Here is a 17,021-nt window from a genome sequence, read left to right as displayed (position 1 = left end):
GCATAAGGAAACTTAGAAATCAATTTTAGAGGCACATTCGTTGGAGGCCTAAAGAACAATAAAATCCAGGCCAAACTTCTGAGCAAAGGCAATAAGCTGACATGGAAGGAGGCCTGTGATGTGGCCACATCCATGGAAAAGGCAGAAAGGGAGTTGTTTTCCTGAGCTGGCAGGGGAGGTCCATTGGATTTCAGTGAGATCCAGGCCAGGGCAGCCAAGCTCACAGTCTCAGAGCCAGAAATTTAGATGTCACTGTTGCCAATGGCAGCCAGCAGCCACTTAAATACCCCCATTTTCAGTCAAAGTGCTGTGCCTGTGGGAAAGTCAGTCAAATCCAGATGGCATGCAGGTGTAGAAGAAACAGAAATGCTTCAGGTCATGTTAAAGCTCCAGGTTGCAGCCTTGCACCTGTTGAGGTCACAGTGAGTCTAAAGCTAGTTCAGCTTTCTGGAAATCCTCAAATGCACATATGATAGATATGGAAACAGAAATTGATGTTATCAAACAGGAAGATCAAGGCTATACTCAGTCAGCGAGCAAGAAAAACAGCACATGAAAGATCAGAGTAATTGGGCTGAAGATAAAATTCCAGCACCAACAGTAGAAACGAAAGTCAGAGATTCACACCTTAATTTCATCGTTGATACAACTACAGCGCCTGTTATCTCGGAAGGAGAGCACAAGAAATCTCTAAGTCACATGCCATTATGCAAAACTGGTGTAAAACTGACTAACTATTCCAATAACAGTATTCCAGTGTTAGGAATGATTTTCTAGAGCAGTAAACATTGTTGTGGAATTACAGAGGACTCTTGCTCACTCACCTCCACTCTTCTACCCTTTGCTTCCTTGTCATTTAAATATGTAATTACATTGTGCAGTGTGAGAGACTGGTCTGGGAATGATTTTTACTTTATCCCCATAGAATTGAGGTTTCGGCAGCAGCATCTTTCCATTTAGTGCGGTCATGAAATAAGTGTCTCCAAGATTCAAACAAAGGAAGTGGAGAGCATTTCCTCAGTGCTCAGAGATACACCACAAGGTTTTTGGTAACTGGTTAGAACTTCTAGGATCTTGTTAAATATCAGAAGTTTGTGTCATAAGTACTTCCATTCCACTCAATCAAAAACGTAATCCACATCAAGGGGATTTGCTCTTTAACTAGTTGTAGTGATACCACTGTTCTGCTCCATCAGGTCCATGCGTATTCCAAACCCTATATTCATAGAATGATACAGCACAGAGGACAATTCAGTCCATTGTACCTGTGCCAGCTCCTTGAAAGACTAATCCAATTAATCACACTTCATTGCTCTTTCCCTGTAACCCTTCTCTTTCCTCCCCTCTTTTTAAGTTTATATCCTCTTCCCTTTTGAAGGTTACTATTTAATCCATTTTCACAGCTCTTTGAGGCAATGCATCCAACTCACAACAATTGTGTAAAAATAATTCTCCTCATCTTTCCCCTGGCATTTCTTTTTAACCAATTATCTTAAATCTGTGTCCTCTGGTTATTTACCCTCCTGCCAGTGGAAACAGTTTTATATATTATAGTTTTACTAATCTAAAGTCAACTTGATTTGTGTGTACAAAGGATTTTATGAATCTGTTCAATCTGTTGGCCAAAATCAGTATATACTGAGAAAGGATGAGTTTACATGGATTTGAGTCAAGAATATCTGTCCCCTATTTATGCACCAGTGTAATCAATTGCAAAAATATAAATTCCTCGGCTTCCTCTGTCCTTATTTCTTCACATGCTTCAAGTACAAGTGGGGAAATTACCTGTTAAGTATAGAATTTATGGAATTAAGAGAAATGGCTGTCATTCTCACGTGATTAGATGACCAACAGTTTCTCTAACCTCAGCATTGAAAGAACTGGCTGACTATCTTTTTGTTTTCAAAAACAAAAATACCTGGAAAAACTCAGCAGGTCTGGCAGCATCTGCGGAGAGGAACACAGTTAACATTTCGAGTCCGAACGACCCTTCAACAGAACTAAGTATAAATAGAAGAGAGGTGATATATAAACTGGTTTAAGGGGTGGGGGGGGTGGTGTGGGACAAGAAGAGCTGGATGGAGGGCCAGTGATAGGTGGAGATAATTAAAAGATGTCACAGACAAAGGGACAAAGAGATGTTGAAGGTGGTGATATTATCTAAAGGAATGTGCTCATTAAGGGTAGAAAACAGGACGAGCAAGGTACAGATAGCCCTAGTGGGAGTGGGGTGGGGGGAAGGGATCGAAATAGGCTAAAAGGTAGAGATAAAACAATGGATGGAAATACACTGAAAAATGATGGAAGTAGGTGAGAAAAGAAAAAATTATATAAATTATTGGAAAAAACAAAAAGGAGGGGGAAAATTAGAAAGGGGGTGGGGATGGAGGAGAGAGTTCATGATCTAAAATTGTTGAACTCAATATTCAGTCCGGAAGGCTGTAAAGTGCCTAGTCGGAAGATGAGGTGCTGTTCCTCCAGTTTGCATTGAGCTTCACTGGAACAATGCAGCAAGCCTAGGACGGACATGTGGGTGTGAGAGCTGGGTGGAGTGTTGAAATGGCAAGCGACAGGGAGGTCTGGGTAATATTTGCGAACAGACCGAAAGTGTTCTGCAAAGCGGTCACCCAGTCTGCATTTGGTCTCTCCAATGTAGAGGAAACCGCATTGGGAGCAACAAATGCAGTAGACTAAGTTGAGGGAAGTGCAAGTGAAATTCTGCTTCACTTGAAAGGAGTGTTTGGGCCCTTGGATGGTGAGGAGAGGGGAAGTAAAGGGGCAGGTGTTGCATCTTCTGCGGTTGCATGGGAAGGTGCCGTGGGAGGGAGTTGAGGTTTTGGGGGTGATGGAGGAGTAGACCAGGGTGTCCCGGAGGGACAGCACCTCATCTTCCGACTAAGCACTTTACAGCCTTCCAGACTGAATATTGAGTTCAACAATTTTAGATCATGAGCTCTTTCCTCCATCCCCACCCCGTTTCTGATTTTCCCCCTCCTTTTTGTTTTTTCCAATAATTTATATAAATTTTTCTTTTCTCACCTACTTCCATTATTTTTCAGTATATTTCCATCCATTGTTTTATCTCTACCTTTTAGTCTATTTTGATCCCTTCCCCCACCCCACCCCCGCTAGGGCTATCTGTACCTTGCTCGTCCTGCTTTCTACCTTTAATGAGCACATTCCTTTCGATAATATCACCACCTTCAACATCTTTTTGTCCCGGGGGGTGAAGGGAAGATGTATTTGGTGGTGGGATCATGCTGGAGTTGGCGGAAATGGCGGAGAATGATCCTTTGAATGCGGAGGCTGGTGGGGTGATAAGTGAGGACAAGGGAGACCCTATCATGTTTCTGGGAGGGAGAAGAAGGTGTGAGAGCGGATGCGCAGGAGTTGGGCCGGAGGCGGTTGAGGGTCCTGTCAACCACCGTGGGTGGAAAACCTCGGTTAAGGAAGGAGGAGGACATGTCAGAGGAACTGTTTTTGAAAGTGGCATCATCAGAACAGATGCGATGGAGGCAAAGGAATTGAGAGAATGGGATGGAGTCCTTATTGGAAGCGGGGTATGAGGAGCTGTAGTCGAGGTAGCTGTGGGAGTTGGTGGATAGTCTATCACCAGAAATTGAGACAGCGAGATCAAGGAAGGGAAGGGAAGTGTCAGAGATGGACCATGTGAAAATGATGGAGGGGTGGAAATTGGAAGCAAAATTAATAAATCTTTCCAGGTTCAGGCGAGAGCATGAAGCAGCAATGAAGTAATCATCGATATACCGGAGAAAGAGTTGTGGGAGGGGGGCCAGAGTAGGACTGGAACAAGGAATGTTCCACATACCCCATAAAGAGACAGGCAAAGCTGGGGCCCATGCGGGTACCCATAGCCACACCTTTTATTTGGAGGAAGTGAGAGGAGTTTAAGGAGAAATTGTTCAGTGTGAGAACACGTTCAGCCAGACAGAGGAGAGTAGTGGTGGATAGGGATTGTTTGGGCCTCTGTTCGAGGAAGAAGTGGAGAGCCATCAGACCTCTCTGTCTCTCTTCCATAACCAAAGTGTTCCACCCACGGTGGTTGACAGGGCCCTCAACCGTGTCCGGCCCATCTCCCGCGCATCCGCCCTCACACCTTCTTCTCCCTCCCAGAAACATAATAGGGTCCCCCTTGTCCTCAATTATCACCCCACCAGTCTCCGCATTCAAAAGATCATCCACTGCCATTTCTGCCAACTCCAGCATGATGCCACCACCAAACACATCTTCCCTTCACCCCCCTGGGGGCATTTCACAGGGATCATTCCCTCCGAGACATCTTGGTCCACTCCTCCATCACCCCCTATAACTCAACCCCCTCCCACGGCACCTTCCCATGCAACCGCAGAAGGTGCAACACCTGCCCCTATACTTCCGCCTCTCCTCACCGTCCAAGGGCCCAAACACTCCTTTCAAGTGAAGCAGAATTTCACTTGCAATTCCCTCAATTTAGTCTACTGCATTCATTGCTCCCAATGCGGTTTCCTCTACATTGGAGAGACCAAATACAGACTGGGTGACCGCTTTGCAGAACACCTTTGGTCTGTTCGCAAGTATTACCCAGACCTCCCTGTCGCTTGCCATTTCAACACTCCACCCTGCTTTCATGCCCACATGTCCATCCTAGGCTTGCTGCATTGTTCCAGTGAAGCTCAACACAAACTGGAGGAACAGCACCTCATCTTCCGACTAGGCACTTTACAGCCTTCCGGACTGAATATTGAGTTCAACAATTTTAGATCATGAACTCTCTCCTCCATCCCCACCCCCCTTCCGATTTTCCCCCTCCTTTTTGTTTTTTCCAATAATTTATATAAATTTTTCTTTTCTCACCTACTTCCATTATTTTTCAGTGTATTTCCATCTATTGTTTTATCTCTACCTTTTAGCCTATTTCGATCCCTTCCCCCCACCCCACTCCTACTAGGGCTATCTGTACCTTGCTCGTCCTGCTTTCTACCCTTCATGAGCACATTCCTTTAGATAATATCACCACCTTCAACACCTCTTTGTCCTTTTGTCTGTGGCATCTTTTGGTTATCTCCACCTATCACTGGCCCTCTATCCAGCTCTTCTTGTCCCACCCCCCATCCCCTTGAATCAGATTATATTCACCTCTCTTCTATTTTTACTTAGTTCTGTTGAAGGGTCATTCGAACTCGAAACGTTAATTGTGTTCCTCTCCGCAGATGCTGCCAGACCTGCTGAGTTTTTCCAGGTATTTTTGTTTTTGTTTTGGATTTCCAGCATCCACAGTTTTTTGCTTTTATCTTTTTGTTTTAACTGGCTAATTGTCCTGTGCTAAACTTGCACTTAGGTCCATAGACTCCGGGAAACATTCTGAGGAATATATTTTGAGAAGGTCACAAATGCCTAATTGAAAGTTACAGATTTTCTCCCATTAACATTCAGTTCTTGCATTTGGAACATTTTTAAGCAGCCTAGTTGACCACATCCCAGCCTCTCTTATAATGTGACATTTGGAACAAAGAAATCCCTACTTCTGTTTTTCCTTGATTAAACCTGTACTTTTCAGCAAGCAGTTCCGAATATTCAAACCCTCTATTTTGACATGAAATTTTATTCAATTCTTACCTCCTGCCTGTTTAAAATCATTATCCCAAAAGCACTTCTAAGAGGAGATTTAACAGAGGTTATTTAGATTATCAAAAGTTTTGATCAGGTGACTAGGGAAAGACTATCTCCTCTGGTTGAGGAGTCAGTGACGACGGTCATCAATTTAAACCTGCCAGAGAGGGAGGAGAGAAGCTAGAAGAAATTTCTTTACACAAAGGGTTGTTGTACAATGGAATGGTTTGCTTCAGGGAGGTTGAGGGATAGACTGGTACATCACTTAAGGGAAAATTGGATACGTTCCTGAAGCAGTGGAAAAAACAGGGCTATGGGAAGAGAGCAGGTTGCAGATTTGTTTCTGGCTTGCTCAAAGTGCTAGTATTGAAACAATAGGGCAAATGGCCTCCTTTTGAGCTGTAAATTCCTATGATTCACTAATGAATGTGCTGCAGGCTGCAACAAATCCAGCCCAGGTCTCAGCTGCCATAAGGTGGGAGCAACTTCAACTCCAAGAGGCTGCCACTAATACACAGCAGCCAACCACTTCATGTCTTCCTGCTACTGAAGTAATATCTGTTTGAAGGACTAGATGGGAGTCAAAAGCACATAGTTTATAAATTGTCACCAAGGGGAAAGAAACACCATTACAGAAAAGAGTGGGTACACATGTATACACACCACACAGACACACTGAAACAGAGCAAATATATGATTGAACTCAGTTCTTGTCTGTGGAGGTTAGGGTTCTGGTTTCATCAGTGGTAAGACACTTAGATTTTCAAGTCATGCTGAAAAGGGAAGGTTTTTTAACTCAGGACCTGTTACATGCTTAAAGAGTATCTTGCTTCCAATGAAATGTCTTTATTAGAACTGAATGTAACATACCCCCAGCCTGTGCCTCATGGCAGAGATCACATGACTACCGCAAACCAGGTACATGGTTGCATTTCAATCCAAACAAAGCCTAAGCATAGAGGGCATGCGGAGGATTTTGAGAGGACAGTTAACGCATTTTCAAGTTGGAAGAAAATCTCTTGTATGGAGCTGAACTCATTTCTCAAGCTGCTTGCAAAATTGTTGTCTTCCATTGAGTCTTCCTGATTGTGCAGCATCTCATGAGGTTCTTCTTGCTGCTCCTGAGGCCCTTCCATTTCCTGCAGCCAAGTTGTACAGCAAACAGCAGTGAGAATCCTAAAATCTAGCTGCGCTGTACTGAAGGTGCCACCAAATTGATTTAGGTTCCTGAAGCACTGCTTCAACATACTATAGTGCACTTGATAACTCCTGTGTAGGTATACATCTCATTATATCTGCATTCAGCTGGTGGTCAGGAAAACCTCAGAGACGGCTGCAAAGGATAACTTTGATGTCCAGGGAGCCATCCTGAGATTTGACTTACAGGGTCAAATATTGGTAGGAACGTGCAGTCCTCAAAATGAATGCATCATTACAGCTACTGAAATAGTGAGCACTACCATGCTTTGTGGTTGCAGACAAGATGCACAATGAGAATACAATACCCTGCAATTTGTATTAGTAGTGGCATAATGTTGTAGTGTTCAATCATTCTTTGTTTGACTGAGAGTCTGGTAACTGATCTATGTTCACTGTGCTTGATTGGTTAAGCCTGTGTGTGCACTCAGAGCTAAAGTAACCACAGAAGTTGCGAGAAGCTAGAGCTGGGATAAGCATGATGCAAACATTGTGTGATTGCAGGGAAAGTTTAAAACTCTTGTAAATAAACCTGTTGCACACTTAGAAACTAGTGTCATCTCAGCATTGCTTGGAGGCAAATCAAATATACAACAAATGTAAGGGGCTATTATGGCTATTTTTGTACAATAACAGCCCACTGCACCAACAGCAATCCTGCTACTCTCTGAAACTGCAGAGTTCTCTCATGCTGTTCCTCGTTGTCCATGGTAAATGGAATGAACTGGATGCCCAATCGAACTATTAATCTGTTGCTTATTTCATAGATCTATGCACTGCTGATTGGCTGACGTTCACTGTAAATCTCGCAGAAGCTTGAAAATGAAAAATTTGTAGTGCTGTGGGAAAAGAGTAGTGGAGTGGGACTAATAGGATGGCAGTGATGGCACACATATGATGGGTTGAATGGCCGCCTTCTGTGCTGTATGATTCTGTGAAAAGACCCAAATGGATAAAAGTTTGAGGACTGTTTAACAGCCACTGGCAGTGCTGCAGCAGGCTTGTGTTTTGCTACCGGTACATCATGTGACACAACTCCATGACTGTTCCTTCAGTGAACTGAAGCCTCCACAGGCACAGGGGGTATGAGCAGCTCAGCCTATGTCCCCTGCAATGGGAGTACATCTCAGGGGGACAGCCTGATCATTCCCTGTTCCTTTTATTTCTCCCAAAGCCAGTGTAGCCAAGTGGCAGCTGGAGTGGAAAAAATGTAGCAGCACAGTGACAGGTCTCTCAAATTCATGTGGTAGCAAAAAAAACAGCAAAAAAAATGCACAATATGACTAGCAGTATTTTAAACATCATAATCCTGAAAGAAACAATTAATGAGGGCGTTGTTAAATGATTTGTGGAAGTGACAGGAAAACAATATATATGATCTCATCATATCATTATACACTAATACTGTATTCCTTCAAAACTTTATTGGAGAATCACAAGAGTTGGAAATCCAACACTCCCATGTCCCTGCTCATTTTTTGAACCAGGAATGCCAACTTTACTCCAAATTAAAGCAAGTGTTCCTGGTTGGAAAATCTATACCAGTGACTCCACCTATAACATATATTAACATGTGCCAGAATCAAACCAGTGCTTCAGGTTAGAGATTTCAGAATCCAGTCATACTGAACCAACTTGCAAGAATTTGATCAATACCTAACTATTTTCTGCAGCAGTGAAATTACCTTTCTTGTCTTTCTTTTCCTCTTCTTCACCACCTGCACCCAGCAATGTGAATATGATGCCAGTCTGTGAGTTAACTCCCACGGCTGTGACAAGCATTTTGCCTGAACCTTCCATGACATGGGTACCTATTGAAAAAAAAAGTGGTCAGTAAAGCAGTTTTACAGAAGCATGATAACCTCACACTCGCTCAAAACCAAATGGAATGTCATTATCATAATGCTAGGTCTAAGCAAGTACCAGTTAATAGTGAGACAAATTCCATTATCAATCACAATTTGTAACTACAGAACATGGTAATTTGTTGATAACGGTGTTGGAGGAAATATCTGATCAAAGGCAATAATGCTTCAGCTTTGATTTAGCACGTACATTTGATCAGAAAAGCATCTGGCTAATCCTTAAACTGGAAGGTTCTTGGCCCATATTGTAATAAATCCATCTTTGAATTAGAAGAAGCACTATTTTAAACTAAATAACATCAGCTTTATTGGCATGCAGTTAGCGACGTGCTGTGATCCTTTGTGACAGTATGGCTTCATTTGCTTCGCAAAACAGTACTGCTATCTTGATTGTTTGAGCAGATTAACATACCCTCCCGCTAATATTGTACAATAAAACCTGTCCTACCGACCAGTTTTATATCCCTCGCGCTAAATAATGGAAACCTGCTGTCCAAGATAGATTAATAATTTTAATTCTTCAGCACTTAGAGAACATATTATTGCCAATTTAGAAGAGTAGATATGTTTTTAATGATGTTTGCTGAACAAAAATGTTTGGATAAAAGAAATATGACTGACATGAGACCTTCCCATTAAGAGGTGATCACAGTAAAACACCTCCTTCCCAACTTCTTGTGGTTTTATCTGAAAATCTACCTGATCTTCTAACTAACATCAACCATTCAGCCGTTAGGTTAGAAAGCCTGGTACATTAATCCCAATTTTCTGATTCCAGGCCCAATTTACACAGGTCAGCATGAGTTGAGTCCATATACAAAATGAGTCCATTCCTACCAAAAGCTGATGCTTAACACAAACATGTTAATATTCAAAAATGAGGAGGATAGATCATCTTTTTGCCTTCTCTTCAACCTTAAATTTGACACTGGAGAAATGGAAACTGGCAATCCACAAAAGAACATTAGCTGTTTATTCCTTTAGGACTCTGCTTTTGAGAATCTAAACTTTTGGAAACCAAATATATTTAATCGATTGTTGGCCTGAATCAAGAAACTAGTTAATTAAATTTTTTTATATGTAATTAATGAGTTAATTCTCAGAATTATAACTATTGTTCGCAGATTTTACATGACTGGCAGGCCTCATCAACACGTCTGATATTTGAACCAATCCGATTTGGAAACAACAATTTAAGTATGTCATGGATCAGTCATAGCATAGGGTCATATGTCACAGCAAATTCCTACTAGTTCCATAAAGTAAACCCAAGGAGTCACTCTAATAACTATATCATGAAAAGACAAACCAAACCCTCAGAACCAGGAAGTCTTTGTAGATGAGTAATACCTAAATGATTGACTCAATAGCAGCTGGGGGGTTTGCGTGAAATGTCCTTTGCAATAATTAGTCTTTTCTACTCACAGAACTCTTTACATTGTGTAACTTAAGAAATGTCTGTTTTATTTTACCCAAAGCAAAGAAAATCGAGTTGAACACAAGTCTCATGACTTCATGAGCAGTGATCCTTTTTAAAAAAAAACACCCACCTCTCAAGGGAAGGACAATATAATGACTTCCTTATGCCAAAAAGTTCTTATTTATATTTAGAGAATGTGGAGCTTTAATTCTTAGGCAATAATTAAAATGTGCAATGGAGCTGCATGAATTTCTAATTTGCCAACAAGGCAGGATCAGCAAGGATAATTGCTTAGGTGAGAAATACACCCTGCAACGTAAAGCATGTTGAGCCATATCTCAAATGGGAAGAAACTGTACAGTTTTACTAACAAACTTGGCATTCAATTTTCCTGATCATGTATATAATGTAAATTGAAGCATCCTTTCGTAAACCCAGAGACAACTTTTAAAATTGTGATTCGTTTTGTTTGACCCCACAATACTTACTGCAATATTGACTAGGACTTGTGTTCTCTATAATCAAAAAAAGAAAATGTTGAAAATATTCAGGTCAGGCAGCCTCTGCGAAAGAGAAACAGAGCGAACGTAGGCATTAACTCTGTTTCTGTCTCCACAGGTGCGAACTGACCTGAGTATGTTCAGCAATCTTTCTTTTCATTTCAAATTCCCAGCGTCTGCAGTTGCTTTGGTTTTAGTATTTTTTCCTGAATTCCTGTAGAACCATTCCTGTCTTTTGTAAATGATCACATCTGAATCAAAAAAGACGTTTTAACACAAACTGTGCCGTATATGCCATGTCGTGGTGACAGTCAACTGTGCTATATGAATCACAGAAATTTTTGAAGGATTGCCCTTTGCACTTGGCCTACTCTATGGTGGGCTTATGGCATAGAAAGAGACCACTTGGCCCATTGTATCTGCACCAACTGCAAAACATCCAGCCTAATGCCACTTGCCAATATTTGGTCCACAGCTCTGCAGGTTACTGTATTTGAGGATTATCCTTGTCATTATCCTGACACACATAGTTAATGGGCTGGGTTTTGGCAGGTGCTTTGAGACCCCCAACGTCGTGAAGAAGTGCACTTGCTCGTAGCAAGACCACATTTTAACCAGAGGTGGCTTCCTAATTGGCCGCCTGCAGTTGGAGGACTGGCAGCTGTAAATCCCCAACACCGCCATCAGAAGAGGTGGCTACTGCTCAGGCTGGTCGGAGACCTCAGAGTAGCCTCAAGATCGAGGTACCCTCTTGGAAGAAAGAATAGGTTAAAATTTAAGATGGCAGAGGAGGCAGGCCCTGCCAATTGGAGGGCAAGCCCCTCCAAGGGAGGGGTGGGGTGGAATTGTTGGGCTACTATTCCTACCTAGGGCCCCCCCGGGACGCATAGAGCATCTGACTCCAATGGACCGACTCCAATGGACCCACCCCTCCAGACTACCATTGGGAGGCCACCTCTATATAGCTAGTGGCCCCCTAAAATAGCCCTTAATTGTCCCTTTAATTATGCCAATTGGTTGTCCACCTCCTCAGAGCGAGCAGCCGATCTGTCTCACAGCCCGCCACTGGGTAACTTCCTTGGTGGCAGGACTATGTTAGGGAGCCATGCTGAAGTGGCTCCTCACCAGGCACCCTCCACCTCTGCTGCTCCACCCGGGGGCTGCTAAAACGCTGCCCCATATGTTGGAATTCAATACAGGCAAGCCGTGTTAACCGAAGATTTAAAGATTTCAACACTTTGAAAACAATGGGGTGGAAAAATGTGAGGCAGCTGTGTCACTGAATCCTCACTGTTCTCGCTTACGAGATCATGATTTCAATTGTGTGACTGAGTCGAGCCACACACTCAGAGAGGAGAAAGAAAACGGAAGGCAAATTACATCAAGTGGCTTCCAGTGCCTGGCTCTGGCATGACATTGATAGATTCCAGGATAACATTATTACTTATCAAACACAATTCTTCATTTACTCTTTGATTTCAGCAAAATAACCTAAGATACGAATATATGAAAAAGGAGCAGAAGTTAGCCATTCGGCCCCTCGAGCCTGCTCCGCCATTCAATATCATCACTGCTCTGTTTGTGCTTCGAGATCTACATTCCCATCTACCCCAATATCTTTGATTCCCCTGCCTAACAAGAATCTATCTATCTGCACCTTAAAAATATTCAGTGACCCCACTTCCTTTGCCTTCTGAGGCAGAGTGCTCTAAAGTCACACAACCCTCTGGGAGAAAAAACTTCTCCTCATCTCTGTCCTATAAGGGTAATCTCTACTTTTAAAACAGTGCCCCCTAGTTCTGGACTCATCCACAAGAGGAAACATCCTTTCCACATCCACCTTGTCAAGGCCGTTCAGGATCTTATGTACTTGAATCGAGTCACCCCCTCACTCTTCTAAACTCCAGTGGAAACAAATCCAGTCTGTCTAACCTATCCTTATAAGGCAACCTGCTCATTCCAGGTATCAATCTAGTAAAATATAAACTCAATACTGATGCAGCAAAAGGTGTTTGGTGTTTGAATGGAATTTTAATAGGAGGCACTTCACAGACTGTCCCCAATCCAGATTAATTCTTCAACACGGTGGGTGTCACCCCTTTGAACAATGCAATGATATGGTGCAAATAAATGTAAAATAAGGTGTTTACACTTCAAGGAGATGTTTAATAACTGTTACCAAAACTAGGAGCTTAAACTTTCAACATAGACCAATTTGAGAACATATGAAGGTTTAATCTTAATCCCCATTTTGACATGTACAGCAGACAGATTGCAGGCTCATTAAGATCTGTTCGTCTCTGTAATTAGCACAGCTGCGAGAAAGAATACATTTTATAATTAGCTTTAAATCTACAATTTTGTTTGTGACAATTGCGGATTTCTAAATCTGTGTCTGAAGCTGCTAGACAAAACCTTGACATATTTCAAAATGTTCAATATGTTTCACACACACTGCAGTGACACATTTCTACAGCACGTGCTGTCTTTCATTATCCTTGACACAGTAAATTAGTCCTTGTACGGTGAAAGTCATTGAAGTACATGTCTGCTGACTGGCTAAAAATAGCCTTGTGGAATGTTTATTGAAGGTAAGGATGTCAAAAAATGGTGTTACAGATTGCATAGCCTTTGAATACTCATTTTTCCCCCTCTGTGAATATGTAAAATCTAGCAGTGAAAGCTTGTCAACAGGTAACTGTCAAAAATCTTCCTGTCAGTCCAGTTCAAAACTGAAAGCTGATAAAATTAATACTCATTGAGAATACATCAGCTTTCCCATTTTTCATTTTCTCCATGATGTGGTGTGGACGTTTCCTATTTCTGATTCTTAATTTATTTTTTGGCTGATGCAATGTTATGAAGAATTGTAATATTCATTTGCTTTCACCTTTGCAGACAGGAATCTACATCAGTTTTCCAAAGAATCAAAATCCACGCTTATTAGTATCACTGGGGTGAATCTTTCCTGTCCTGCAGAGTTGGGCTTGGAGGCAGGACTGAGAGAAAAATAGAGAATCTCATGTCGGGTTCTTCCCAACGGTGGATGGGACCACGCCGAGGCAAAGCTGGCTATTGCCTCGAGTTGGCCTCTGGGCATAAGGCCAGGGACCATTAAGGTCTCCTTTAATCCCCCAGCCCCAGAGCTACAGGAATCACCGGGCTGTTGCTGCTGCTCGCCGTTATTGAGGGGGTACCCCTGAACATGCACAATGGTGGCCTGACTGCTGTGGCTACACTTTATTTTTACTCTTTTATAATTCTTCAGAGGACAGCTCCATCTTGAGATTCTTTTCTGTTCTCCTGCCTACATTTACACCGCCCAAATCTCCCAGTGGGGGGCTGCCAGCTGTACGTTGCTGCAGGCCCTGTGATTGGGCCTGCCGGTTCCCTGGTCCTCCTACCATCCTTAATTGGACAGGCCTCCCAGAGGCAGCTTCTTAACTGGCTACCTCCAGGATGTCCAGCCAAAGTCCGACCCAGAAATGAGCCTGATGTCAAAGTTCCGATGATGTCAGCAAAATCCAGCTATCTGATTGGGCTTGAGAGCTCCTCTCTGCTCACAGAGGACAGAATTTCAGTGGGCTACATTGGAGAACATGTAAAAATCTTATATAACTGAGACAGTTTTTTTTAGATCCATAAATGTATAACTTAATTTAAAATGATTCTGATTTTTGTAGCTTCAGCTCACATTCTGGAAATATTTCATATCACAATATTGTGCCTTTTTCAATTCAAACAGAAATGCTTTCTTCTGACAAAAATGCCACAACATTGTGCATTTGTTCTGAAAAGTATGATTAAACCGATAACCATCTCGTAATCTGCAGTTGTGTTATTATAGCAAGAAAACTGAATTCATATTTAACATAAAATTCGGAAGGGCAAAAACAAAGTTGCAACTGTGGCACAATTCTAAACATCTGCAGCTCCAATCCATTATTTATGATAACAAATGGCTATGCTAGAAAAAAGGAACAGAATTCAAATTGGTTCAACATTACCTCTTCGCTTTAGTACTCTGTGCCCATTTATAAAAATTAAGATCACAATGCTCTTTGACAGTTTTATCAATGTTTCCCCCACTTTTAAATATTTATGTATCTAAACCTCCTAGGGGTGACTGCTCCGCTACTCTAATAAAGTTTTACAATTTAATATATATTTCCTCTCCACATTTTACTCCCATATTGTATCAGCTCATATTTTTCTACATTAAATTTCTTTGGCATCTATCTGACCAATCTATTAACCTGTCCATCTCTTCCCTAAGTCACTTGCAGTCCTCTTCACAATCAATCATGAACCTACAGTCTGGATCATTTACCTGTTTTAAATGGATTTGGCTACAGTACTATTCATATCCCTCCAGTCCAAAACATGTCCATTAACCATAACTCTGTTTTCTGCCCTTCAACCAACTTCCTTTGTATGCTGTCACACTCTTTTAATCCGTGGCTTGATTTTCATCTGTCCTGTTCTAGTGTGAATGGGGCAGTAACAAGATGAAAATTTCTCACCCTCGGTCCTCTTGTTGTGATTTTTTGAGTTGGCTTCGCTTTAGGCAGCCAGTGCTCATGCCAGAACCCAAATACTACATGTAAGTAGGGATATGATAATGTTTTTGGGAACCTGATGTTATTTTGGTCATCATCAACATGTCACTTACTCAATGCTAAACCAACACCCCACACCTAAACCGCCCTTCCCAACAAGACATAGGTGATTGTCAAGAAACCAAAAAAATGTAATATTTTTCTTCTGTTAATAACCCTGTCATATTTCTTATGTACTGGAAGACAGCATGTTCAGGGTGTAAGTACGGTCATTGGAGTAAGAGCCAGAGTGACTTCAAAAGTCTAAAGCCAACAGTAAGAAGTGGTTTTGATATGTTAATGAACCAAGAGGAACTTCAATTAGAGTTTTACATAAAACAATAACAGGAGTAATTTTGAACTGAGTTGTTTTAGTTCAAAAGGGGATATATGCAATTTGTAAAAAGGTGTTAGTAAATAACGTAAAGATAGACTAAGTTTACTTTTTTGAAAATCTAAGAGCTAAAGTAGAGTTTAATCAAGTCTAGGAAGAAAGCATTTCTAAACAGACTGGTTGAGACAATAGAGAGATCAAAAGGCAGGGACATATTTAAGGAAATACTGAAGCCTGTGTGATAAGGTAGCTGATGAGATCTCCCAGAAGACAGCAGGATAGCTGGTCAGAACTCCCAGAAGACAGTGTGGACAGAACCAGACCTGAAGACCAAGTTGCTGTTAGCCTCAGAGGACACCCCAAGGAAAAAAAGGTACAGTGTGGTAAAAGTTACTGGAATTGTACAGATTTTAGAATCTATAAGAATAGTTACTGAACAGAAGATGGGAAGGTTAGCTCTGAGGGTAGCTAAGTTAAGATCTTGTGGAACTGTTTTAAAGTACAGTTCACTGTGTGAAGCTATCCTTGTATTAAGTGTAATTATCTTTTTTTGCTTTATTCTTTTAATAAATGTTTACTTTACTATACAATCATCACAAGTAGCTGGGAACATAATTTCCTGATTTCAGAACCTGTACTGATACTATACAAATTGCAAAAACTGTTTTGGCAGCTGTTTCAAGTATCCCTTTGGGATTTGGGCAGATCAGTATTTATCATTAACCGTGCCATAACATGATGGGAAACAGGATGGGAAATGGGCAGAACCATCATCAGAAAAAGGGATTACGAGAAGCGAGTCTCAGCAGCTTTATTAATGAATGCTTTAAGAAGTTTGAGTATAATCTTATTTTGTGTTGTCCTTAACTTCTTCCAAATCTCAGTCTTTTTATTAATGCCTCCAGTCACACATCACTCTCATCCACTTGGTCAGCCCAGCCCACTCCTTTAACACAGTTAAGTTCCATGTCTGGGCTCGCCCTGTCAGATTTCCTGCATGTTTCTACACGTGAACTGCCTTTCAGTGCTTGAAACACGCAGATTCAAGTGGTTCTCTCATTCTGCACCTTTCCTCCTCTCTAATGGGTTATGAGGTCCTATGATGTTTAATGTTGCTCCAAGATTTATTTCTTACATGAAGATTGTTCATCATTTTTTAACTAATTCCCTCTTTGCTGTCTGATATAGCATACAATAATATCTCCAGTCTACTCACCAGAAAGTAACATGGGGTCCTTGTCGGCAGACTTACGGACATGATCAGATTCTCCAGTTAAAGAACTTTCATCAATTTTAAGGTCATTTCCCTGAATTAAAATTCCATCCGCAGGGAGCAGATCACCTGATAAGTAAAGACAAAATAAAGGGATCAGGAACAGTCTGCCAAGTAATTTATTGTGCATTCTTATTGCAAGCAATTATGGAACAATTAGACTCGCTCATTACAAAAGCTTTAAAAGTAAAGCAAGCCATATGGTTATACAATACAGCAACAAA

At 41.5% G+C, this 17,021-nt stretch overlaps 1 protein-coding gene across 1 annotated transcript in view; it reads right to left on the bottom strand.

Annotated features, from left to right (window-relative positions):
- The window catches only part of atp2b2 (ATPase plasma membrane Ca2+ transporting 2), a 543,565-nt gene that overhangs the window by 256,753 nt on the left and 269,791 nt on the right, over nt 1-17,021 (bottom strand). Inside the window, exons 6-7 of the mRNA XM_041191496.1 lie at nt 16,741-16,866; nt 8,493-8,618 (exon numbers count right to left, since the gene is read on the bottom strand). Coding sequence (XP_041047430.1) covers nt 8,493-8,618; nt 16,741-16,866 — 252 coding nt within the window. The remainder of the gene's footprint in view (nt 1-8,492; nt 8,619-16,740; nt 16,867-17,021) is intronic.

The sequence above is a fragment of the Carcharodon carcharias genome, chromosome 7 (assembly GCF_017639515.1).
Source record: "Carcharodon carcharias isolate sCarCar2 chromosome 7, sCarCar2.pri, whole genome shotgun sequence".
Lineage (NCBI taxonomy): Eukaryota > Metazoa > Chordata > Chondrichthyes > Lamniformes > Lamnidae > Carcharodon > Carcharodon carcharias.
This window is presented reverse-complemented; position numbering and strand designations above follow the sequence as displayed.